The sequence below is a fragment of the Nipponia nippon genome, unplaced genomic scaffold, assembly GCF_047370975.1.
Source record: "Nipponia nippon isolate SJK-2023a ecotype South Korea unplaced genomic scaffold, ASM4737097v1 scaffold_4, whole genome shotgun sequence".
Lineage (NCBI taxonomy): Eukaryota > Metazoa > Chordata > Aves > Pelecaniformes > Threskiornithidae > Nipponia > Nipponia nippon.
This window is the reverse complement of record NW_028262358.1, coordinates 112,835,182-112,861,814: the sequence shown is the minus strand read 5'-3', so window position 1 is coordinate 112,861,814 and position 26,633 is coordinate 112,835,182. Positions and strand designations below refer to the sequence as shown.

General features: G+C 36.1%; 1 protein-coding gene across 1 annotated transcript in view; it reads left to right on the top strand.

Annotated features, from left to right (window-relative positions):
* NBAS (NBAS subunit of NRZ tethering complex) overlaps positions 1 to 26,633 on the top strand; it is a 186,011-nt gene that overhangs the window by 125,930 nt on the left and 33,448 nt on the right. Inside the window, exons 45-48 of the mRNA XM_009466291.2 lie at positions 3,913 to 4,131; positions 4,373 to 4,575; positions 11,061 to 11,150; positions 13,441 to 13,636. Of these exons, the coding sequence (XP_009464566.2) occupies positions 3,913 to 4,131; positions 4,373 to 4,575; positions 11,061 to 11,150; positions 13,441 to 13,636 (708 nt within the window). The remainder of the gene's footprint in view (positions 1 to 3,912; positions 4,132 to 4,372; positions 4,576 to 11,060; positions 11,151 to 13,440; positions 13,637 to 26,633) is intronic.

The window sequence follows — 26,633 nt, the reverse complement described above, 5'->3', positions numbered from 1 at the left end:
CACTAAATGAGTGTGGAATGGGAACCTGTTATTACTGGATATTAACCTGCATCATTTTCTCTTTCAATTATAATGACTTTAAATGCCATTTTTAATAATTGTATAAAAAGCTCAGTTTAAAAAAAAATCTCAAAGTAATGTTCAGTATCCTTTGTCTGGCTGATTGACTTCTTAACGCTGTATAAAATGCTGAGGAAAACGACAAAGCATGACATTGCCTCAAGGTGTACAAGAAATGTGTTAATAGTGTTCTTACATAGCATGACTGCATTCCGATGTTACCTTTTGAATTACTTGGCTTCTTTTTATTACTTTTTATCACTGTGCTCCAGTTTAGTCAGTTTGTCTTGTATGACCTTGTTTTCTTCATGGGTATCGACAGTACCTCTTTTTCTGATATCAGTACATTTTTAGATACTTTCTTGTGCCTTGCCATTAATATAGTTATTTAAATCTGCTTCAGGGCTGCATAATAGGAAACTTCATGAATAATGTCTTTTCTTTAGCTGGTTCCTTACATGCATTAGAACTTCTACACTGATCTCCAGATGAACTGTACTGGGACTGGCAGGGATGGAGTTAACTTTGTTCATAGCAGCCCCTATGGGGCTGTGCTTTGGATTTCTGACTAAAACAGTGTTGATAACACATCAGTGTTCTGGCTGTTGCTGAGCACTGCTTGCACAGTGTCAAGCCTTTCTCTTTCTCTCAACACCCCAGCCCTGAGTAGGCTGCAGGTAGGCAAAAAGCGGGGAGGGGACAGAGCCAGGACAGCTGACCTGGGCTGGCCAAAGGGGCATTCTGTGTGGTATAATGTCATGCTCAGCAGTAAAAAACAGGGGGTGGGAGGGTGTCTTCAGAGATGGTTGCTACTTGGCGATTGGCTGGGCATTGGTCTGCTTGTGGGAAGTGGCGAGTGATTGCCTTTGCCTCACTTTAGTTTTGGTTTGTTATTTTTTTTTTTTTCCACTCTCTCCTTCATGTGTTAAGCTAGCTTTATCTTGATCCACAAGTTCTTGTGCTTTTGCTCTTCTTTATCTCTCCCCCCGTAGGAACTGGGAACCAGCTTTTGTTATTCCATAACTGTTTAACTTACTTTTGAATTAACTAATGTAGTTTGCTTTCCATTCTAGTATATCTTGTTGGCTTGTAGCTACGTTACATTTGGTTGGTAGAATATGTAAAGCTGGAATTTAGTGGCAGAGATGGGAACTGGACCAAACTGTTCCATCTGAACAGCAGGAAACACTTTTCGTTATGATGATGACCGATCACTGGCAAAGGTTGCACAGAGAGGTTGTGGAGTCTCCCACATTGGAGATATTCAAAAGCTACCTGGACATGGTCCTAGGCAACTGGCTCTAGGTGGCCCTGCTTAAACAGGAGGTTTGGACCAGATGCCCTGCAGAGGTCCCTTCTAACCTCAACCATTCTGTGTTTCAATGTTGCTGGGATCCCAGCTTCCTGTGGCATTAAAAGGAGGGGAGCTGTTTCCATCATCTCAAAGTTGCATGATAATCACTGGCAATAAGAATGGCAGGGTCAACGTCTTCATGTGCAAGTGAATGGTACTTGTACAATACTTTATTAAGAAATACTTACATATTCTGAAGGAAATGGGCTTCTGAGATGAGTTTTTGCCCGGAGGAGTGAAATCTGTTGAGCTGAATTTGTATGTGATGTTCCTTGATTTGAAAATGAAAGAAAACAGATTTTTAGGATTTTTCATTACACATTATAGCCTATAGAATTAAAATTCTTTTTAAACTGTAAAAGCTTTTTAAAAATAAAACTTCACTTCACATGCAAACAAAGATTGAACTAGCCTCTAAGCTACTTTTTTTTTTTTTAATCATTGGGCGTGATACCAGATCTCATTAGTGAAGCTGACTAGAAGTACGGAGGATAGCTTTTCATGTTTTGGAATAAAATGATCAGAGAAATGATATATTGGTAGTGCTGCATTTTGACACTATGCAAATATGAATGCAAAATTAAAATAGTCTTGGGAAGAACCTGTATTCTTTTTTTTGTTAATGCTCTATTCTATATATGCTTATGGCATCATGACTTCTAAACTGGCAGTATATTCACACTGTTCTCTAGGATATAACAGTTAGATGAAATACTTAAATTGTTTGCCTTTTGCATCTCTCTTAATTGCATTTTGAACATTAGAATATGCAGTAGAAGGGGAAAAATGAAATATGTAGCTGTTTCATCTTTTATCAGGTTTACAAAATGAATATATAAATCCATCTGTGGTCATTAAATTTTAATGTGATAGTGAAGGTGAAGTGTATCACCTTTTCCCTGCTTATAGTAAAACCTGATATTGAGACCTTGGTCAAAGTAACAAAATAGCATCTAATTTCTCGTGGCGGGAATGGAACTGAATCGAGTTTGGAATGAATGGTAAAATACCCTTTGTATTTACCCTGTTGATGCTGGTGTGTTTCCTTAGCTCTTACAATAATGTCCACCCATTTTGCTTTTATCATTAAAAATGTCCGGTAGACCATTGCTGTGGTTCACAGCAACAGCACTAAAACCCAGGAGTAACCCCTACATCTTTCACTCTGTTTTTAGGGGGCGGGGAGGATAATTTAAACATATAAGCTGTAAAACTTTACTATAACTAATCCTTATCAAGCTTTCTGTGTCTTTACAAGTATAGTTTAATTCATGACGTAAATTTCAATTTGACTTTCTTATGAAGAATGTTATAGCAGTTTAATTTTCCTCTTTCTGTGGTAATTCAGCCTCTTTCTTATTCAGTGTGTCATACATATTCAAGCTTTTTTTTTTCCAGTTTCTTGTGTATTTCAACTTGAAAATTAAACTTGTTTTTCTGTCTTTGTCCAGTATTCTAGTAACCAAAACACCTGATGTTTAAAATACCTAATGCTGTGGGTTTAGGCAGAGGAGACCCTTACCCATTAGAAAGTATATTGCAAGCATCCTTAAAACTGCACTTGAAGTTATAAACTAACAAATTATACATGAATTTTTAAAATAATATTTCAGACTTTGTTTTGGACTTATAGCTGAACCTGTGTCTTTCCCGACTTAAAAGCGTAACAGTTTGCTGCAAGTACTGTCTATATAAAGAGTATTTCCATCTATATCCTTTTCCAACATACACTTGGTTTCTGGAAGCTCGGCAATCTGTGATTGTTGCCCAGGCTTCATTCTGAAGTCCTAAATTCCATTCTGACAAACTGGAATGACCCTTCTGTACTAGGTGGAGGGGTAGGGGAAAACTTCATTCAGTGTATGTATGACTCTCTTTAAAAATTCAAACTCTGTGAGAAGTGTAATGGGAAAAAAAACCCCAGACTTCCTTGTTTCAGTTTAATGGCTAGATACATCTAGTTGTACAGGTCTTTCAAAATAGTAACTTGCTGGTTTGTATAACTCTTTCTTTAAATAGATTGATTTAAAAGTGGTAGACCTCCTACTGTTTTTTTGCTTATGATTATGGTCTTGGGGATATATTTTAAACAGTGATGTAAACCTGACAAAACTAATCTTAATTTTCAGCATTTGGGATTGTCAGTTAATCTTGTAAAACGATCCCCAGACATCTCTCAATGCAGAATGAAAAAACAAAGATTATAAGGTGGCAGTCTACAAAAATCATAAATATTATTAGGGAAGAGAAGTTTCATATGGTTTAAAATGAGCCAGATTCAACATCAATAAAAGGAAGGGCAACAGAAGAAAGCAATGGAATACTAATCCTTTTTAAATAAATGACTAATAAGAAATAAAGCTGTTTCTCATAAAATACTTCATTTAGTTTTATGCTGTGCTGTACAACAGTGAAGCCACCTGACCTCTAGGCACTGCTGTAATACAAATAGTAGTGTACAGATGATGAATGATTAAATATCGAGTAATCTTTTTCAGCTGCCAGTTGAAGCCAGGATAGAAGTGACTAAGAAGGCTATTAAGGCAGTCAAACATCTTTCTGAGAAATCAAGAAAAAAACCTTCTGAGAATGGCATGGAAGGTGCTGAAAGTCCATCTGTTACTTATGAAGAAACTCTGAATCACTTGCAGCAATCTCTTGCACATCTGGAAACACTCACTCATAGTTTTATCACTTACTTGAAAAACAGCAAACAGGTAATGATTACTGATCAGATGCTCCTTTTGAGTGTTACTATGACTAGCAGTGAGGGACATCAATCTCCTGTCGTATTTTATTAATGTTTTGTACCTTTGTTGACCTGGTTTTTGAAAATTCACTTCCGTCAGTCTTTCCTTTTTCATAGTATATGTTAAATCTTGGTAGAAAGAAAGACTCTGATACATCCCTGTAAATAAAGAGTACGCTGATTCGTGTTCAAAAATTATCTGTTCACAGGATGCACTACAGAAGTATGGCTATTTATATGATTTGTCAAGGTCAGAGAAAGCGAAAATCCATGAACAAGCAGTAGCTATGTGTATAGATGGTCAACCCCTGGACATGATACAACGGTTGTTACAAGTGGCTGTTGGAGATCTAGGTCTTTCTCCCAAGGATATTGTCCAATGTGCTATTAAAAAAATTGTATGTACATTAAGGTAAGTACACTGCCACAATTAAGTCCAAAAACCTTTCTTCTGGGTTTTTTGTCTTTTTTTTTTCAGTTGGTTGGTTGTTTTGGGTGGGGTTTTTTGTTTGTTTGTCTGATTGATTGATTGGCTTTTTGTAGTGAGTACTTGTTTGCTTTGAATGTCTGTATTTTGCAGAAAATTGGGCAGTAACAGGAAATGAGTTCTTGGATCGTTTATGCTCCTATTTACCTATAATTTCATATGTAGATAAGACAGTTATATTTTTCTGAGTTTGGGAAGCCTGGGCAATCTAACAAAGCAAGCCACAGAACTCATCCCCTTCACTGGAGGGTGCTTTTCAGTTAAAAACCTTGTCTGTACAATATTGTTCTTTTACATGTGTGTGCGCTTGTGAATTTTTGGCAAATTTACGATTGCACATAATTGTTCCCTCTTAAACAGAGTCAAAAGGCATATTTGTTGGAAGTGGTGGGTACAAAAACTGCTCATGTGAGTATTTGGGCAGTAGAGGCCTAACAATGGCTGTTGCCACAACAGGTAGTCCTTCAGGAAAAAGTACAATTTCTATCTTTGGAATAACTTGCTGGGGTATTTCTGGGAGCTGGTTTTTGGGTTGGTTTGGGTTGGGGTTTTTCTATTTGCAAGGTTTTGAAAAAATGTGTTCGTCATTAAAATATCAGCTATATGTCTGTCTTCTTTGTTCTCGTAAAGAATGCTTCTTAGAGTTTTTGCTCTTCTTCTTCCATCTCCCTTTGTGTCACACCCTACCTCCAAATTAAACAGCAAGTGTGAGTGCTTTATGCTTCCTACAGCACTTAAAAGCAACAGTAATACCGTAAAAAAAACCCAACCTGCTAACTTCTTGGAGAGAAACAGGTTTGTAATGTGAGGAAGGGGATTGCTTTGCTCAACTCTTTCAGTGTTGTCATTGTTACTGTTTCTTGCTGTTACTAATGCCATCATACTATGAGCAATCCCACATGCTATACCAGAAGCAAGCTTTGTCTCCATCTTTTTCAGGGATTCACCGCCTCAAATCTCAGCAATTGTCTTTTCCATGGCATGACACAAACCAAATAACCAACCTGTTCATGCAACCCCAGCAAATTAAGTCATCTCTTATTTTAAAATATTGTGGAGAAATAGGCTAGGAGAACAGAAAATGCAAAATAACTAGCTTCCACACAGTTTATACTTACACATCCCTGAATAATTCTGTTGAGATCTGGGTAAGACCTGGATAATACAAAGGAACATGAAATACAGTTGGTGCTGACCATCTTATCTTACTAACAGCAAGTTTAAAATTAGCATTAACTTCAATGTGATAATCTTTTAGTTGAATATATTCTTTATAGTCCTACTTCCAAATTACAGTTCTAACACTTGTGACAGTTTAAAACTACTGTAGGCATGGTGCATTTCTTCAGTACTAGTCATGTCTTGGGCAAGGGAGGAGAGAAGAGTCCTGCATTGAAGTCCTGCCTGTTTGGTTAGCTGCAGCCTCTGTACTTCATGTCTTATAGCCCAGAAGGGACATGGCGTTTTTTCACAAGTTCACTGAAACTGTTTTAGTTTGTCTGGCATTTGGGAGAATGTAGTCATCTCTGGGAACGTAGAATTGTTAAAAATTGTTAAAAGCACACTGTTTAAAAGCCTTTCAGTGAAATAAGGTGCTTTTCCTTGATTTTGTTTGATGCTCAGTTCTAGCTCACCTTACCATTTGTAACACACTCTGTTAAGGTGCAATACTTGCATTTCAGGGTAAACGGGCAAAAACTACAATTAAAGAAGTATTCTTGCCTGTGTACCTGAAATGACAAACTACTATTCAATAAATGTAATATTTCAAGGGAAAACTCTTCAGTTTTATTTATTGGAGCTTTGATGTGTTACACAGTGTGGCTATTTTAGACAATAGTTTTGAAAGAGATCATGTTGGAAAATTCCTTCTTTGACAGTTAACCTTCAAAGTAGCAGTTCCAAGGTTATAATACTGAACTTGAATTTTCTGTATCTATAGTGACACGGAATGTAATTAAGGTATTGTAACCATAAGTGAAGCAGGCACGTATGGATGTGAAAGATTATGGTAGTGTCAGTGATTTACCTGAAAGTTAAGCATCAATCCACTGCTTCTGTGATTGAAAATATGCATCCTTTCTTTCAGTTTCATAACTACAACCCTCCTTCAAACACAGTAAAATATCTTTTGTTATTAGTATATTTACTGACTATTGCAGAACCTTCTAGAAAGTATTGCCTTTATAAAAGATGAATTAAGTTACTTTTTGGCTTCATTTTTCAGCAGCGTACAATATCACAGGCTTAAAAACTCTCACACCTTCTCAGAAACAGACTTCTTGTTAAATATAACATACAAATATTTGCCTAATATTAGGTACCTGTATTGTAATTTCAAGAGCAGTATTGTCTAGTTTGTTAATTACTTTTATCTCCATTGACTCTCTAGTCAAAATTCAAAGTCTTACATTGGTATGTATAAAATCTCTCCAGCAGAGCATATCTGCATACTTTATATGACATATATTGGGCACTTCCTTGTTTGCCTATGGAAACAGCTACCATAAATAAAAATCAGTTGCTTCTTCAGTACAAATCATGAACTTCTGGAAGAAAAACCAAAAGGTTTTGATAATGATGGTAGTCTGACTAGACTTATCCAAGACTTACCCATTAGCTAAGATCACTCACATGATATACTGGAGGCTTTGCATGGTGCATGTGTGTAGGCATGTTTGTGGATGGTTAGCCAGGGAAGACAGTTTGTCTGGTGAAGACATTATGGCCTCCTTCAGTTGCAGCTCCTAAATATCTCATCTTAGGTGTCCAGATGGATCCAGCATTTCATGAAATTTTGGAAGTATTCAGCAGACAATGAACAGGAAAGGTTTGGTGAAATTTTGACTTCTTGTTTAATGGCCAGTGTTTCGTGAAGAAGGTAAAATCAGCTTTATTAGACTGAGTAGCTAACTTAAAAGGTAAAAAAACTGCAGATTTTTTTACTGTCTCGTCTCACTTGAGCAAGGGTCATACAGAGTAATTTTGTAACTTGAATATCATAATTTCATGGTATTTCTGATAGAAACGTGGTTTGGCATTGTGACTTTTTTCCCCAGCTTTGAATGATCACACCAAGAATATATTGTTTTCTTATTTTCCTGATATTTAGAGGAAGCACAAACAGAAAGAGGAAAATAAGGCTGGAGAAATAAGACGATATCAAGTCTTTTCAATAAATACCATAATTAGGTTAAAAGATTTAGATGAAGTTAATTTATTCTCCTTTGAAGTATTCTTTGTACTTTATTGTGTTTGAGGCACTTGATTAAATATTCATCACTTTTTCTGAAGCTGAACTGAAATCGAAATAAGCCTTTATCAGTGTAATTACCTAGGCTCATACCTAGGAGTTTTGAGGTGAACATTGAATCCTGTTCTGTTGTTTAAAACTTGCATAAAATAGCATATAATCCGTGTGGAAGACTAATCCTTCATTACTTGTATTTGTTTCTTTTAGTAGCTGCTTATTTTTAATCATTAATTATTAAGAAAAGAACAAGGCAACAATCTGTGGAAACTTGACACGATTGTCTCATGAGCTGTAATCTCTTTTTAGTTTCTCTAACCATTAGGCAGTAAAGGCAGTGTTAAGCTTAAAAAAACGCTAGCTTTCAATCTTTCTAGATTTCTTTTTAAAATACTTTCTTATTCTAGATAACTGTAACTTACTGCTTAGATTTTTTTTTTCCTCCTTTCCTCCTTCTCAGTAGAATAGTACCTGTCTGTGTATGACAAACTTGAAGCTTTCTGTAGATGTTCATACATATGTTGTACTTGAGAACTGGCCTCACAGATGTATTGTCTGAAACAGCGGTTTCCTGTTTTCAGAAATGCCCGTTAACTTCTGGGTATACATTTCTTTTGACCCGAGGTTTTTTGAGGTGCTCAGAGCCTAGTTGTGACAGGAGCTAAAGACTTTCATTTCTAATTAGAAAGATGAAGGGTTTTTGAAGAGCAAGTGCTAGAACTGTTCAGAACCAATCTCCAAAATAGAGGGTACCCATAACGTAAGGTTTGCTGGTCATTCTCCTTTGATATGGAAGTTGCTTATATACACGAAAGATAATTTAGAGTAAGCAGAGCTAGTAAGATCTTCATTTCTGTAGACCATGTCCTATTCTATGTCAGACAATCATCATTCTCTTCTTAGTCTGTAAGCTTTATAAGTATTCTTCTGGTTTTCTTTAGATATACCATGTTAAATCCCTTTGTTGATATCTTTTTATTACAAACTTAATTGAAAAAAAAAAACAACACAAAAAGCATAATAATACAGGATAATTTAAATCTGGCCTGTAAACAGAACATTAATGAAGTGGCTTATATCTGTCTTCACTCTGGGAACATATCTTAAATTTTCTTAGCTTTTTTTATTTTAAAACAAATTTGAAACCATCTCCTAATGCATGTAGCTGCTTGCGTAAAATTATTACTTTAATACTGCTGCTCTTTGTACCATTTCCATACTTCTGCAGTACTGGTGTAATCTGAATGTATTTTTTTTTTTTTATTAACAGACCATTCAGTTGTGTTATGTCTCCTCTTCTGTAAAAAACACACCTTTTTTCTTCCCCCCCCCCGAGAGTGAAATTTTTTCATGTGTTTTTTAGTGAAAAGAGATTTTTATCTTTTGGACAGGCATTATCTCTCTTCAGGAGTATAAAATCCTGGATATTTCTGTACTACAAATTATAATTTGATTGTTTCCAAATATTCAGAAGATGTTTAGGAAAATATCTAGATTTAAACTTCACTCTTCTAAAATTTATTTAGCTGCCATTGATAGCATTGTTATTAACAATGGCATTTCTGTCATAGTCATATGTAACAGTATTTTTTGAGAAAAAGACCAGTGTTACGAGCTTTCTATTCCTACTTTGAACTTATGAGTGCAGTATAGCAATATAAAATGCGTATACTAAGGTAACCTGAGATTACATCATGCAACAAATTATCTTGCATCTCTTCTGAATGGAGTCATGTTGTTTATAAATCTAGTGTTGTTCAGTGAAGTGCTGGTCACCTATTAACATAAAAATAGAAAAGATGAAAGTTCTGAATGCAGGAAGACATTGAAGGTTCTAAAAATTCAGGTCGCTATGCCATATAGCGTAATCATTTTTTAGGCAATATATTTATCTTACTGAAGTAATAAATGACAAAGTTATAAACATACTCATAACTCTTGAAAAAAAATTGAAATATTGCAGTTATTTTTACACATTACAATCAGCTATACAATGTATTTTGGCTTTAGAACAGTCAGGGTAGTCTGGACATGTATTCATTTTTATTAAGAAATCATCTAGGAAGAGGCTGACATTTTCAGTAGCAGAAGAGCTTTGATACGCTGTTGAGAAACTGTTGAGAAAATACACTTTATTTCTGGGTTCTTGAGTCATCTGTAGTAAACTAACTTTGGAACTATTTGCCTGCCTTTCTTTAACGCATCATTGACAAACTCTCTTGAGAGGCAAAACTGTTGGTTTTTTCTAGTTCATCAGGGCATCATTGCCACTGCAGTGGTTTCCATGAAGAAGACACTGTGTGCTTTATTGGAGTACCAGTTGAAAATCCCTGCCTCTTTCAGCACCAAGTCACATCTTAAGTTTATTTTGCTAAAAATCTTAGCAGAAAATGTCACTTAAATTGCATTAGGAGTGATGCTTTTTTTCCTACTAGAGTGTTTTCCACCCCACCTCCCCTCCACCTCCCCCACAATATTTACTACCTTTTGACCTGCAGAAGAACATTATTGTATAACTGGAACGTCTGATGGGCAGTGTGATTCACATTTTTCTATTCCTACACATGTATAGTGGATGGCATTTGATGAGAGGTTTAATCCTCCCCTTTCCCACATGCTTTTCTTGACCACATGTTCCCTCCTTTTTAATTTTGTTGGTTCTGGTAAGCATCCACCTGGTTGATCCGTCTGAAAAGGAATCTCAGAGGGGGTGGGAAAAGAAATCTGCTGATTCAGCAGATAGATTCTTTTAAATCAGGTTACAGTCAAGTTTGTTTAAACCAATAGTGATACTGCAAGATGATATTTGAAAAGAAGAGATGGTGACATTTATGTGTAATCTTCAGTCTGTTAAGTCAATATTGATGAGATCTTTAAGGTAGTGAGATTATATATGGATGTTTTGCTGACCTAATCTGTGTTAGAAGTGCTAAATCTTAACTATTCTTTTTCTTTCAAGTTTCACTTTAGTATTTCTCTTTCCTACTCTTTTCTTGTTGCTCCTCACGTTACTTTAACATAAAAATAAAGGTACTAGTTAAACAGGGGAAGTGGAAAATTGCTATATTATTGAACAATTCATGTAAATCCTACAGGTAGATAGAATTAGATACGATACTAAAGACCATTTTTATGGTAATTTCATGTCTTCCCTTAACAGTGGAAATGGTGGCTCATCTACATCAGTGAAAGATCCACTTGGAATCCTAGAAGGCATCGTTTCTGCAGTGCATGCAAGTGTTGAGAAAGGGTAAGAACTTACTGTATGAATTCTTTGTTTAAGACTTTGAAAGATACTTCTCATGAAAGCATTGAAGGTACGATACTGAATATGGGTGATTTTTCTTCATAGATGTATATAATGGGTTTACACTTAATTTTCTAAGACTTTATTCTGGAACAGGCTATAATTTATCAGGTTCAAAATCTGAGTCCTGACAGAAGCCTTTACTTAATCATGTGGAAGAAAGCAAGTCACGGAACTGAAAATTTAGATAACTATGTATTACGATGATTTGAGAAAATGTTTTTTCTGCTGTGACTACTGCAGATTTTATAATATCTACCATGAATACTTCACTGCTTTTGTTTCAGTTTAGTAGATAAATTACAAATAATAATGACTCACTTTCAGATATCTGAATTTAGATATCTGAATTTGTCAATATTTGTAGGGTATAGTGCAGAAACAATTTCACAAATGCTGTATAATGCTTCACCACATTTCTTTCTTCTCTTCTGGGGTTGTCGTTATTTCAGGTCAAATAATGGTCTGTATGTCTCATTTACATTTTCTATTGTATTTCTAGTAAAGACCAGAAGAAAAAAAAAACAAAACAAAACACAAACAGTGTTCTTTCTGGATGTACAAACTAAGAACTCATGTATGATAATAATAAAAGCCCATACTCTCTGGTAGCCAACAAAACCAATTGCACTATTGTGTAGAGGCTTCTCCACTGACATTAAATTAGTTAAATGCTGGATACTGAAGTAGACTGAATTGATGTCAAAATCTACAGTAAATCTCATTTGAAGTATTATAAGGTAGAATGGGAATGTCGGTACTAATTTATTCTGAGATGCACTTTCTGGAGTCTTTTATTTGGATACTTCATCAACATTTAACTGCTGAAACAATAAGCTGGAGTGAAAGTCGTTGTGATTACAGGAGATTGTTTACATTTATTTAAATACTTGTTCTTATTTACCTTCTTAAACCTCAGCTATTCAATTTACAAAATATAAATCTTTCCCCCAGGAAAACATATATAAACATCAGGTGTGAGCTCTACAAAACTCTTGAAATATTCCAGCAGGTCCTCTTAATTCCCAAACTTTTAATTTACAGTTTGAATGCCACCTGTTCGACAGAGGCATGTCTAATTTAGCTGAAGTTCTGAGCTAGCACCATCATTCAGACAATATAAAGCCTAAGTAAAATTGAAATCCTTGTAATATGAAAACCTAAGCTGTCAATGTTTATTATTTCAGATCTGCAAGACAGGTTAAATTAGTGTTTTCTGTCTGATATTACTTTCCCATCTGTCTTGTTAAGACAAATAAGAGAACATTAGTTATAAATCACATTCCACCTGGGACCACTTTCTTGATTTTCTTTTTTTTTTTTTTAAAGGAAAAAAAATAGCTTTAGTTTAAAGTACTACTGAAAGATAGCAAAACAACATTTACTGATTTGTTACATGCTAGTTTATAGCCTGTAAGGGACATAACAGATTATTCTGTCTGCAACTGGTAGCTGGTTGGCTGAGTTCATAGTAATGTAAATGCTTTCACACAGTTAGAATGTATTCAATATAATATACTTTTTGAATCAAATTATTTAATTGAGAGTTTTTCTAATTAGCCAAGTCAGGAAAACACTGAAACTTAGTTTTTTAAAAATCTCTTTTTTCTTTCTAGGGATTATGGGCATTCTGTAATCATTATCATAATAGAACATACAACAATCAAGGTTGCTAGAGATGATACAGAAAAAAATAAAAAATGGGTAGAGCTACAATCAGGAGAAACCGATTTGTGTATGTGGAGTGTAAAGAAGGGATTTGTAAGGAAAGCAAGAGAATATAGGACAATATGAATAAACATCAGATATAAAAATGTCATACTTAAAATGCAAGCAGTCAAGCTGGTTTTCCACAAAGTCAGATGTGGTGGAAGTACAGGCATCAGTCAGGACCAGACATCGTAAAAAAGGCTTGGATTTTTCAGTGCTGAAATCCAGCACCGTTACGATACAATTGGCAGTCAAGGTAGTAGAGAATATGTAACTGGATAGATAGATTTCTATGGTATTACACGGTTATTTGAAGTTCAAAAAAAGTTCTTACAGCACTTAGCTTTAGGCACCTGATTTACAAGGGCTAGTTTCTCTGCAACATCACAGAGGTGAGCTTTTCCATTTCCAGTGTTATGTATTTGTTATGTATTGATTGTACTTGTCAACAGCTTTGAAAGTACATGTAGTATTTTCATTAGGATTACTGAAAACTGTTTAACACAGTATTGTTTAATTACAGGGAGAAAGTAGTTTCTTCAGATGACCTTCTGGAGTGGTTGAGACCTTTCTGTGGTGATGACTCTTTAGCAGTGAAGCCTCGCATCAGAGTATTGCAAATTCTGGAGCAAGCCTTCCATCTCAGTGATGAGGATAGCAAGCTACTTGTGTACTTCAGGACGCAAGCTGTTCTCAGAGCTTGCTGGCCTGAAACAAAGGTATTAATATTGATAGCTATAAATGATAGCATAAGACTGGTTTTATACACAGATTATATGATGAAGTGCTGTTTTGCAGTATATGGTTGCAATGCATCCTGTTGGTATGGGAACGAATCCTACCTTCCTTTTGAATCAGGTTTCTAATACATTATGATTATTTGAAAAACAAAGTTATGTGAAGTTAATGAAGTCCTCAGCTTTTGTTTGGGATCAGGAGTACATAATGCCAAACTTGATTAAGCACTAATGATTTTCCTCCAAGTCAAGCATTGACTTTGAAGTTTTTGTATATTCTTTCTTTTCAAATAGAAAGACTTAATTGATAGGGAATACATTCAGTCATAGTTAGTGTGCTATTGTCTCTTCAGAGGCAGCACCTAACAACTGAAAGACAGCAGTTGCTTAAAAACAGTTCATACCTTTAACTGCCCAAGTGATAATTTTAAGTCTTTTTCAGTGCAAAGTCAGGAAAAAAATAAGGTAAAATAGTTGCTGAAAGAAGTTACTTGTAGCTATATTTGTTTGTTTCCAACTAAGAGAGACAGTGCTTCTAGTTCAAGTTTTCAAGTCTAAAACAGACTAATTTTCCTTCTGAATTAAACATTGATAAAATGCCTAACTTTCATTTTTTAAGTATATGTAAAAGTTGATCTAAGACTAATAAGGATCATCTAGTGAATGTTTTCAGGAGTGAAGATGCTCGAGTTTATCAAGTAGAATATTAACAATTCCATATATACAAAAAGGCTCTTGTTGGTTATTCATTAATATTTTAACTGCTTTATTTCATGACTCATTTTGGTGAAGTGCTTAATATCAATGTACGTATTTTTAGAGGTTCTGCATTTCTAAGTACAATGAAGATGGCTTAACAGGAAGTAGTCTTGTCTTTGAAGCTTGCGCCATTTTGAAATCAGATGAGTATTACTTGTTTCATGTAGAATTGTTCAGAAGCAGAGTTACTTTTTATCCATTTTCTAAATGCCTACATGCCAAGATCTTATGAAACTAAAATAGAATATTTCTAATAGTTCCTCAAAAAGTCTATGCACAAAACTATTTTATATTCATATACAACAAAAGCAATATCTCGGTTTTGACTCACTGTGCTAAGATCATCCAAGGGAATGATCATAATAAAAATCTTAAAAGAAAAAGAAAATGCTTATCTTTTGCTTTCTTTAGAAATTACTTTTTCTCTTGCATTCACAATAATACCAGCACTGAACTCCTCAACTGCTCTTCAGGTGTCTGTCTATGATTGGATTCTTCATCTTCAGTTCAGTCCTTTGTCAATATTTGTTTCCTGTGACCCGCTTTCCAATCCAAAAACATTTCAAGTCTAAAAGATTCAACTAGAGTATGTTTTAAGAATAAAGCTATGGGTAGATAATAGGTTTCAGCCATGTCTGTAGGAGACAGAAAAAGAACCTGTATTTGACAAACTTTGTGAGACTCATTACACGAGTTTGAGAAATATGTAAGATCACTTTTATTTTCTCCCATAATCGGCTAAGTCAAAATATATATTACTTTAGAACATGAAACTCGCATCTATTTGCTTTTATCTTGTGATGTTTTAGGAATTAATTGAATCCGTTGCATATACTGCTGGGTCACGTGTAGCTCATTGCCCACCAGGACCTCTAGGGCCCTCTCGGCAGAGCTGCTCCCTGGCCTGGCTGTCCCCAGCCTGGCTGTCTCCACTTGTGCTGCCCTGGGTGCAGCACAGCTGTTAAACCTTGTGTGATTCTTGTTTAGGTCTGTTTAGGTCTCTCCATATAATCTGTTAATAATTTTTGCCTCCTGAAGTGGTACATTTTTAGATTACTCATAGTTTCAAGCAGGAAAACATACCAGTTATAAGACTCCTGTTGGAACATATGTAAAAACTAATCTAATTTTCATGTCAGTTCAAGCTAAATGTAATAGATGCGAACCCTTTGTTTTCAATATTTTTTTCTTTTTCATATTTTTTGCTAGGTAACTAATATGTGATTTAGACAGAAGGGTCATACTGGTTTATCTGTTAGGTACCGGTCATTGAAATTCAGAGTTCTTCACAAATGTCCAAGAAAAAAAAAGAGTAATCCACTACTTAAACTATTTTTTTTTCTTTTTTTCTCTTCTAGTCAGCTAATGTCAAATGCTAGTCTACAAGTTGATATTAGAAAAAGCAAGTGATGACCTTATTTGATGATTGTTTGCTTATTTTATGTATTAACAAACAGTGAAAATAGCATAATGAAAACTGTACATTTCACAATCCTTCATGGTATGTTAGTGAAACAACATTGCAGAATTCAGTAGTTACATGACTGCTGAAAAGTGGAGAGATTTGTATACGTGCTTTTGTCAAACCATTAGTTAAGCAAATTTCTTGTGCAAGTTAACATGTTGGGTGCAAAGACCTTCAAAAGCAACCCTGTTCTACAGAAGGGGATGTTGAAGCTCAACTTAGAAATTTTCTCAGGTTGCTGGATAATCCTGGGTGAAGCAGGGTCAAAAAATAGACATGAGGAATTACATCTTTCAAATGTGTGCTCAGATTGCTGTGTCAGTCTGTCTGCCTTGTGTGTAGGTATCGATTTCTCTAACATCACTAACACCTTTATTAATTCAGTCATCCTTTCTCATCCAGTGAAGTAGTAACAACCTTCATCACGTTAAAAAAAAAAAAAAAAAAAAGGGGGGGTGTGGGTGGATCAAATGCTTCTTTTAGCTTGTAGAGGAGTGCATTTAAAGGTTTGTTTTGGGTTTGTGTTTGGGTTTTTTTTTTTTTTAATGAACTTTAAATTGTAAATATTTCAAAAATGTATTCATTGTCTTACTTCCAGATTGTTTTATCCTTTCTTGCCTGACATTTCTTAGAATCATAGAATCATTTAGGTTGGAAGAGACCTTTAAGATCAAGTCCAACCATTAACCTAGCACTGCCAAGTCCACCACTAAACCATGTCCCTAAGCACCATGTCTACACATCTTTTGAATACTTCCAGGGATGGAGACTCAACTGCTTCCCTGGGCAGCCTGTTCCAGTGCTTGATAATGCTTTTGGTGAAGAAATTTTTCCTAGTATCCAACCTAAACCTCCCCTGGTGCAACTTGAGGATGTTTCCTCTCATCCTATTGCTTGTTACTTGGGAGAAGAGACTGACCCCCACCTCACTACAACCTCCTTACATGCTTTTAGGGGATCCCTCTTTCCCTTTACCATTCCTCAGTACAAAAAGGGACAGCAGATATTGTAAAGGATGAATGTGGTTTTCTATTGAGTAAAGATAAGTTTAATGATATTGCAGTGTTCAATTACCAGAAAATATGTGAGAGCCACCCTCAGTGTGTCTGCTAGTCCTCTTAGTCAGACTTTGCATACATCAAGGAGGGACTTAATATTTAATTATGCTCTAGGTGCTGTAAGTAGTGGTCCCACAAATCAATGTGCTGCTGGGAAACAGGCCAGCCTTTACAAAATTAAAAATGTACTTTATGGAAGCAGCTACCTATCAAACAGTCAGAAACACAGCAATTTCCAGTTCTCTAATGATTAGTTAACAAAATTAAAAATTCAGGGGTCCTCATTTTTCAAAGACTTGAGAGTCTTTAATTCACATTCCAGTAGCATCCCACACTATTGGAGGGAAGAGGCATGCATTGTGTTAATCCCCTTGATGAATTTTATCTAAGCTCTTCAGGTTCTGTAATTTTCTAGTTAACTGATGCATGAAAAATATGGGTCAAAATACTGACTTTTTTATAGATTAAAAAAAAATGTTGGGGGAGTGAAAAACATGACTTAGAATGTTCATATCAAATTTTAGCTTTATCCATCTAAGATGGGAAATCCATTTGTTTTCATATAATATATAAAAATATCGTCTGTAATGACTCACAGCACTGTCTAACGTGTAAGGTATCAACTAACAGGTTATGTGTGTGTACATAGTCATTCAGTTCAGTGACCAGTTACAAAACATAAGTTACAGTAATAAGAGTTAGAATTTTGCCCCAGGAAGCACAGCGGCACTAACAAAGCTACTGTAGGTAAACCAAGGGTTAGTTTAAGATAAGTTAATAACTGTGAAGCTTCTATAAGACACACCTTGTCTTAAAAGGATTGTTTAATTGTTATGCAAATGCTAAATGTAATTACTATTTGCATGCCACTTACATGCAAATAGCGCTGTCATTTAGAGAAGGTAATCTCATTTAGCCTTTCCCCTCATTTTGTTATATTATGTTTCTTCATGATCTTGGGGTATACAGAGCTGCTGAGGGCTAAGTATTTTTGAAAACTGGAAGGGGTGTCTAGTATGAATTTAAGACTGTAACTTTAGGCACCTTTCTTTTTTTATCAAAGTTTTGTTTTTTTTTTTCCCTAAAGTTTAGCTTTGAAAAATTGCCAGGTTAATTTGTATTTGTGTTGTGTACGTCCCACACACGTTTGCCCTTCCTTCATATAAACAATTTATGTATGCCATATGCAAGTTTTATGTGTCTCAGCAACCATAGTAATGTCTACATTAACCTAATGACTTTCTGAGAACTTCAGTATGGCTGTCAAGCCCCCATTACTCTTTTATCCCTCTTCCCTCAGTATATGAAAAATAGATATCCGTTTACATGGTATTTCTTCATATGACTTCATAAAGAAAGGTCTCAATGGGAATAATTCAGTGTCCTGTGATTTTCAGCTTTTTCCCATTGCCTGTACTTGTGTCAGCTACATTTAAACCTAAGTATTTTGAAAGCAGAGTGAGATTTAAGAATTCCCAAGTTATTTTGCTGAAGTAATTTGTCAGGTAACAATGACCTGTATTTAGTTTGATCTGGCAAAATATAGGTGAAGGAGCTGTACCTGTTTAATCCTCAGCCATCTTTTATTTGTGAAGCATGCTTAATTAGAAGAAAGATTTATGGTCCTATCAACTTTGAGTAAATTTGTTACAATGTTGTTTATACTTCTAGAGACATTGTTTCTCTACTGGTAATGCATAAAAATTAAGTTTATGAAACCTAATTTAAGTTTTAATTAATATTTTGAAAAACTAATTTCCGTTCCTTGCAGATGCAATTTATCCATATGAGAACATGTGAAATGTATTTTTTTCCGGGAACATAAATTGTAGCGTGTATGATTAATTAAATACTTTAAGATGCAAATGAAATATTTTCCATTAACTGCACAAGTAAAACGGATAAGACAAAGTGGGGAGAAAAGCAGTATAGCTTGAGTGAACATGACTGTTTCAAATGCAAGCCCTGGATACTACAGTATTCTGTGGCTGGCAGCAGTTGCTTCAGAGGAAGATGAGAGTGCTCTGGAGTGGATTCATGGGGGATAATTCGCTTTCTGTAATAGGTCTTTTGTAATGAAGGTATAAGTGGAGAATGGTTTAAACCTTGCAAATTCTGCTTCTATCTCAGTTGCAGAAAAATTAAGAGCTCATTAGCGATGTATTCAGAGTTCTCTTATTATGTCGCAAGGAAATTGGTGGATGAACTGTGATTCAACCTTGGGTGTCTCTTGCCAAATGCTTGGAATTGGTACACCATACAGCATTGAGTGCAAAACCTGTTGAAACTTTGTAGAAGGATTTTTTTTTTTTTTTTTTTTTTTTTACCTCTTTATGTGATTTGGTATGTGGTGGTGTTCTATGTTTTATAGGATAGCAAAATCCAAAAATTAGGAGTCCCTGCTCTGTTTTATGTACTTCATAACTTTTTTCCTTATTCTGTTGCTTACTCAATCTAAGTAAACAAGTCATGGTACCTCATCTACAGTGTTACCTACATCTGTACTATTCTCCTGTCTATCTCAGAGCCCACTGTGATACGCATTATACCTCCTGAAAGGAGATACTTGGAGATGTGGTGTCCTTGTGGAAACTAACAGTGCGTGCTTATGCATCCCAGCACCTTGATTGCTCTCTTGACTTTAGCTGTACATTAACCAGAGGTCTTTGAATTTCATTCAGCGAGGCTCAGATTCTTGTTTTGACTTGATGAGGCTAATTTAGCATGTTTTAAAATGTGGTGGCTTTACCATTGTTACGTTTTATTTGGCATCATATGGTCATTTACTTAACCTAGATTTTTTTTTTTTTAAGTCAATTGGAAGTTTCTTTCTCCAGTGTTCTTGACGAACATAAGCTGGCTCATTTGTGTGCCATATTATCTATTCAGTGCTTGCAGTCCTCCAAAAACATCATTTAATTGATATAAGCAAAGAAGCAGTCATAAAATCATGAGAAATTCTGCTTTTTACCTTTACCATTTGATCATCAACTGGGTTTTGTTTGTCTTTTTTGTTTTTGTTCGTGTTAGCAGATCAAGTTCTTCCATGGTTTCTAGTCAGGGATGTTGTTAAAAGCCTTTTGAAAATATAAGTAAACTGTAAAAATATTTTTCTTTAGGCATTATTTTGTTAATATCTTAAAGGAGTATTTTGTATTAAGAACTGTGATGTTCAGTTGATGCCATGCTTTTTGTCTGTCTTATCTTATTCTATTAACCATCTTGCTAGCTGACACTTTTTATTTAGAAGTCTGTAAACTCTGTATCATACCACTCAGGTATTCCTAAAATAGTTCTTACTTCATCGTAATTTCTGATAGTTCATGTTGACTGAGGGATTTTTTTTCCACATTGTTGCTAATATTACATAGGGACTCAGCTGTAATGACTGTGACTGCTAGGACTTTGACTACATCAAATCAAAAAGAAAACCACCAATTGCAGTGCTTTCATAATGCCATTTAGTATGACAGTTGCATGATGCTGACTACCTTCTTCTGATTATTTTTATGGCTGCAACAAAGCTACTAATTTATTTCAATGTTTACAGCTTAAATATTACTTAAAATTGGAGTCACCATCAACAACCTGTTGTTCCTAAAAGAGGGTATCTTAGTTTATTGTGGGCTGTTCTTTTTAAAAATGCATTTTTTACCTTGTCAGTTTAGCCTATCTGCAGGATGACATTTGGGACAGATTAATTAATTACATGAAAAAAGCTTTTAAAATCATTTTTCTTCTCTTAGCGAGAATTGGAGACTTTGATTATCAAGACAGCAGTTATACATACAGTTGAATACTGGCAGCTTGTGCACCCACTGCTTCTTGATGGCAGTGATGATCACAAAAGGTAAATTGAAGAGCCACTTGTATGAGGTATGGGGGGAAACAGCTGATGCCACACCTGAAAGTTAAAAGTAATATTTAAGGATTAAAATCTTGTCATTTCCAGGCTGCATCTTCCAACACCCTTTTCTGTTCTAAATGTAGAGTATCTATATTATACATAGATTATGAAAGATGAAACAGTGATTAGTAGCTGGCACATACAAGTAAAATGACTTACATCTTTTTAAGTCCCTTGTGTTGCACAGATGTTAGTTTTAGCCATGATTTACATAGATCCAAATTTGTACCTATTAGCTGACACCTAGTCAATATACATTTTAAATTATACGTATGTTAATCCTGTCTCTTTTGAGTTTTAGCTAGCTAGTTGTATAAATCTTTCAAATGCATAATTTTTTCTTTATTTGCCCTTATCTCTCTATCAATATCTGTGTACAGTCTTCAGATGTTTTCTTTGTGCTGAAATGTATTTGCAGATTAGGACATAGTCTCCTGCAGAATACAAATGAATGGATTTTATTTTCCACACAAGTTATGCATTTTTATGCATTAGGCAATGCATTTGTGTTTAGTGAATCTATATGCATTTCTTAGTGAGCTGCATATCAAGCAGATAAAGAATTAAGCAATATATAAATCAGTTTAGAAGAAAAAAGTTCTTGGGTATTTCTACAAGACAGGCAACTCAACATGTGGCTGAGCCTTTGTTTAATTCATCACCAGTAGGCTTCTGGTTGATTTGTTTTTAAACTTGAATCCCATAACTTGCTTATCCTCTTCACTGGCTTCAGTTTGAGCAGGATTTGACCTGTGAGATTATGCCCATCCCTTTATTATCTATGTGCAGCAGGCTTTCACATGTGGTCAGTGTTCATAATAATTTTTAATATGTGAAGCCCAGCTTTGGCTGAAAGTGCAAGAAAGCCTGACCTCAGAGTTCACCCTCCTTTGGGGTAGAAGGTATAGGTTGTGAACACAGTTTTCATGCAAAACTCTTGACTTCAGTTTTAATTTTATATTGATTGCTCTAAGATTCTTGTTTTGATAGCAGACACTTCTTTCTGGTCTGTTAGGCAGTGGCTGTTTTTCCAAAGTCTAGGTCACAGCAGCCCACGTTCTCCAAGTTCAGGACTTGGAATATGTTCCACCAAGAACTCCTGTCTGCTTGTTGGTCTTAAACTCAGATGGAGAGGAGATGTGTGGCAGGCCTTTGCATTGCTGTCTCAGGTTATGTTCCCCCTAGTAATGGAAATCAAGAGTATTTTGAATATGGTGGGGTTTGGGTTTTTTTTGTTGGTTTTGGTTTGTTGTTTTTTTTAAAGTGGAGAACATGGGCTGAACTGCATCATAACAGATTTACTGATATTCCTTAATAAAGTTGTTGCTTTTTATTATTTGGGATAACTCCTTAGGCATAGCTTCAAAAATGCTTCTTTCAAGCAAGGGAATTTAATCTACAACATTGGTCCAGGCTCCAAACCACCTTGCATTTTTCCTACAGTGTTTTTCATCATTTGAGCCCAGTAGAACAGTTTTTTAAAAGTTACCATCTCTCAGCTTTGACTTACTGCCATGTAATGTATTTCCATTTACCAAGATCCAAAATGGATTGAAAGTAGGATTATCCACGTATGAACTTGGGCAGATGGAAAAAGTAAGATGAAAAAGTCTCATTTAAAGCTGACAGGTTCCTCTGCCATAAGGGGAATATATTTGGAATATATTTCTGAGAAGGTAAAACTCATCTGTGCTAAAGGAAAGATGGACTTCTCAAATGACATACATTAGCATACAAAATTTTGTTAATGTAATTTAGTTCAAAGGAAATCTTTGAACTTGCCAGGTTTACAATTTAGTTGTATGTATGTGGTCTTCGAATTACACTTCTCTTATCCAACAGTGGTGTGAGTAAACTAATACTTTTATAATCTAAACCACGGCTTTCCATGGGTTTTCTCAAAAGTAAAAGTTCTTATCGGCTTTCCAAAAAATAGGAAGTAAGTGCGGTACTAAGACTGAATGCTGAGTAAGGAAACTGAGGCAGTATGTGTCAGTGCCTCACAGCAGTCATTTGGCAGTATTCCTTTTTCTAGGAAATCTTTTGAATTTAATTCTAAAACACTGTGAATATTTAAAGTGTATAAAACCTAGTGCTGTATAAATGTGTTCTTTATTTTTCTTAATTGCCTTTAACTCTGTACATGGCAATATGGTGCTAGGACGTAGAGTGAAAGGTACTGTATCACATTATTGTTTAAACTTCAAAACATGGATAAATACTGGGGAAAGAACTTTAAAGAGATACTAAGTTTGAAGTGAAATCTGTAAAATATATCTTTGAGAAGCAACTTTTGCTTGACCTCATTGACACCTCTTCAGCTACCTTGTGAGAGTACACATTTCACATATTGAAAATGATAATCTTGCTTGAGTCCTTGTGTTCCCCCCATTCCATTTGAAAACTGTGTATAACAAAACATTGTGGGCCCAGTGTGTTTTCGTAATGTAAATTTTAATTAGTGTGTGAGTATATAAAAATGTCAGTGCTGGTTCAGATCAAGGTCCAATCCAGCCCAGTATTCTGTGTCCAACAGTGGCCAAAAAACAGACATGGAAGGAAGAATAGGAAAAGTATATATGAAATTTACTCCAATACTATCCTCATCTCTGAGTAGTCAGAGGGGTTTAGTCAGGAATAGGAACTGGCAACAACTCTGTGTAGGCAAGCTGTAAGTTCAAGTGTTACCATGGCAAGATCTAGTAAGTGGAGTCTTGATAAAGTCAAATTAGGAAGAGTTACCTTTTGAGTGATAGGTGGGACTAATTTACCAGAAAGATATTAAACTTGTTTACACCTTAAACTTGTTTACTTAAGTCAAAAAATGGGACTTAAGTCCAGCATTCTCCTGGAGAAGCTGGCTGCACACGGCTTGGATGGGTGCACTCTACGCTGGGTTAAAAACTGGCTGGACGGCCGAGCCCAGAGAGTGGTGGTGAATGGTGTCGAATCCAGTTGGTGGCCAGTCACGAGTGGTGTTCCCCAGGGCTCAGTGTTGGGGCCGGTCCTGTTCAATATCTTCATTGATGATCTGGATGAGGGGATTGAGTGCACCCTCAGTAAGTTTGCAGATGACACCAAGTTGGGTGGAAGTGTCGATCTGCTGGAGGGTAGGAAGGCCCTGCAGAGGGACCTGGACAGGCTGGATCATTGGGCCGGGGCCAACTGTATGAGGTTCAACAAGGCTAAGTGCCGAGTCCTGCACTTGGATCACAATAACCCCATGCAATGCTACAGGCTTGGGGAGGAGTGGCTGGAGAGCTGCCTGGCTGAAAAGGACCTTGGGGTGTTGGTTGACAGCCGCCTGAACATGAGCCATCAGTGTGCCCAGGTGGCCAAGGGGGCCAATGGCATCCTGGCTTGTATCAGGAATAGTGTGGCCAGCAGGACCAGGGAGGTGATAGTGCCCTGTACTTGGCACTGGTGAGGCCGCACCTCGAGTACTGTGTTCAGTTTTGGGCCCCTCACTACAAGAAGGACATCGAGGTGCTGGAGTGTGTCCAGAGGAGGGCAACGAAGTTGATGAAGGGTGTAGAGCACAAGTCTTATGAGGAGTGGCTGAGGGAACTGGGGTTGTTTAGTCTGGAGAAGAGGAGGCTGAGGGGAGACCTTATTGCTCTCTACAACTCCCTGAAAGGAGGCTGTAGTGAGGTGGGTGTCGGTCTCTTCTCCCTAGTAACAAGTGATAGGACGAGAGGAAATGGCCTCAAGCTGCGCCAGAGGAGGTTTAGGTTAGACATTAGGAAAAACTTCTTCACCGAAAGGGTAGTCAGGCATTGGACCAGGCTGCTGAATGAAGTGGTTGAGTCTCCATCCCTGGAGGTATTTAAAGAATGGATAGATGTGGTGCTTGAGTACATGGTTTAGTGGTGGACTTGGCAGTGTTAGGTTAACAGTTGGACTCGATGATCTTAAGGGTCTTTTCCAACCTTGATGATTCTATGATTGTATGAAAAAGTAAGCCTATTTGGAAGCATTCTAGTTCAAACAGAAGTTACGATTTTAAAATTATTGTATAAAGTTATACATAGTGATATGTAGATCATCAATAATGGCCTCCTCCATAAGATGTTTCAATATGTGCTTGTGGTTTTGCTTTGTTTCACAAGTATGTAATGTGTCTAACATCAAGGCTGATAGGATGTCTGGCATCTTGAAACAGTTTGAAGAGAATGAAATAAATAATATCCTTTAAAAGCTCCTAATCTTATCTTTGCAGGGTCAGTAGCTATACATTTTCAGAAACAGCTGTACACTTTTGCAGTTTGTTTTCACTGGTGATTTTTCACATTTGTGTTCATATTGTGAGTAATTAACTTTTAAATATCTATTTAACTTAGTTTGTAATTTGATATGTCCTTTGTAACAAGCTTTTAGCTTTGCAGCCTTGTACTGGAAGTAGGTTTCAGTAACTTATGTTTGTTAAAACTTTTCAGTAGCCGCACAGATACCAGCAGAATAGGGAACAACGGACTATGGGTTGACCCACAAGATGGGAGGATTAAATTCTTCAGTGACCAACCCTGTCTGGCTTGTTTGTGTAGGAAGAGCAATATTTTCTTTGCTGATTTAACCGATGAGATTGTGAACTCCTTAAGACAAGACTGTTTTGTTTTTGTGCCGTGAACAGCACACCAAGATGGCATTTACAGGAATTCTATCAAATTGCTATCAATCCTTTCAGTCATTGCTTATAAACCGTGTTAAGCTCTGTCTCATGAGTGGAAGCAAGTTTTAGTTAGCATCAGCATTCCCTATCTCGTATCTGAATGAAATCTGTCATGTCAGATCTGCCTATTATTTTCAAATGCAGCATAGATGAATTCTCTACCACTAGAGCTTGGGGGTGGGAGGGGGGGTGGGGAAGATAAATAAAAACCTAGTGCATTTTACAAGGGAGTCATGACGAATTGAAAATGTATCATAGCAATAAGGCACTACTCAAATGCCTGCTTAGTATTTCTGTTTTTAATGCCATATTAATTCAAATTTATGCTGCAGTGAGGAACATGAACGTATTTTGAAACATTTACATTTACAATCTGTTGGATGTAATAAAATGAATTGTATAATCATGTAAATCAGTAGGATTTTGGTTGCAGCTCTTGGAAACCACAAATGTCTCTGCCTTTAATATAGGGAGTTGGTTTTAAGCACGGATATAGCTTTTCTCAATAAACAAGCGATTATAGTGAAGGAAAATATTTTCCTGATTTCTACATCTTGATTCGTTGGCTACAAACACCCTTATCAATTATTTCCTTAGAACATTAGTAGTGAACAAAATCTGTTGATGAAAAACATGGCTCTGCCATGCACACAGGGAGTAAAAATGTAATTTGCAGAATAGATTTTATTGGGCAGAAGGAGGCAGAGGTCTGTCTGCATTACTTTTCCGGCGCACCATTCTCGTATGCAAATAGGCAGCGTTTTGTATTTTATCTCAGGGGAAAGAGAGGATTGTATTGGCTGGATCTTTTTATTGGCATTTCCATTTCTTAAACAAAACTCTCTCTAGGTTATCAGCTGAATTGTTCAGTGCCAGATTCTCAAATTATACAGCTTTAGCAATAAAGCATTTACAACTCTATCAGGTGTCTCTGTCCTTTAGGATTAGGAGAACATTATGTAGTGGATATCTATGCCTCAGGGACACAATTTAGATACATAAACATTCCACTGTTGCTGTCCATAGTGATTTTTAAACTAACTTCACTCTCAAGAGTGAGATAACGTGCTGAACTAAACAACTGATCTGTGGACTGCCATGGCAAAGGTTTTCTTTATCAG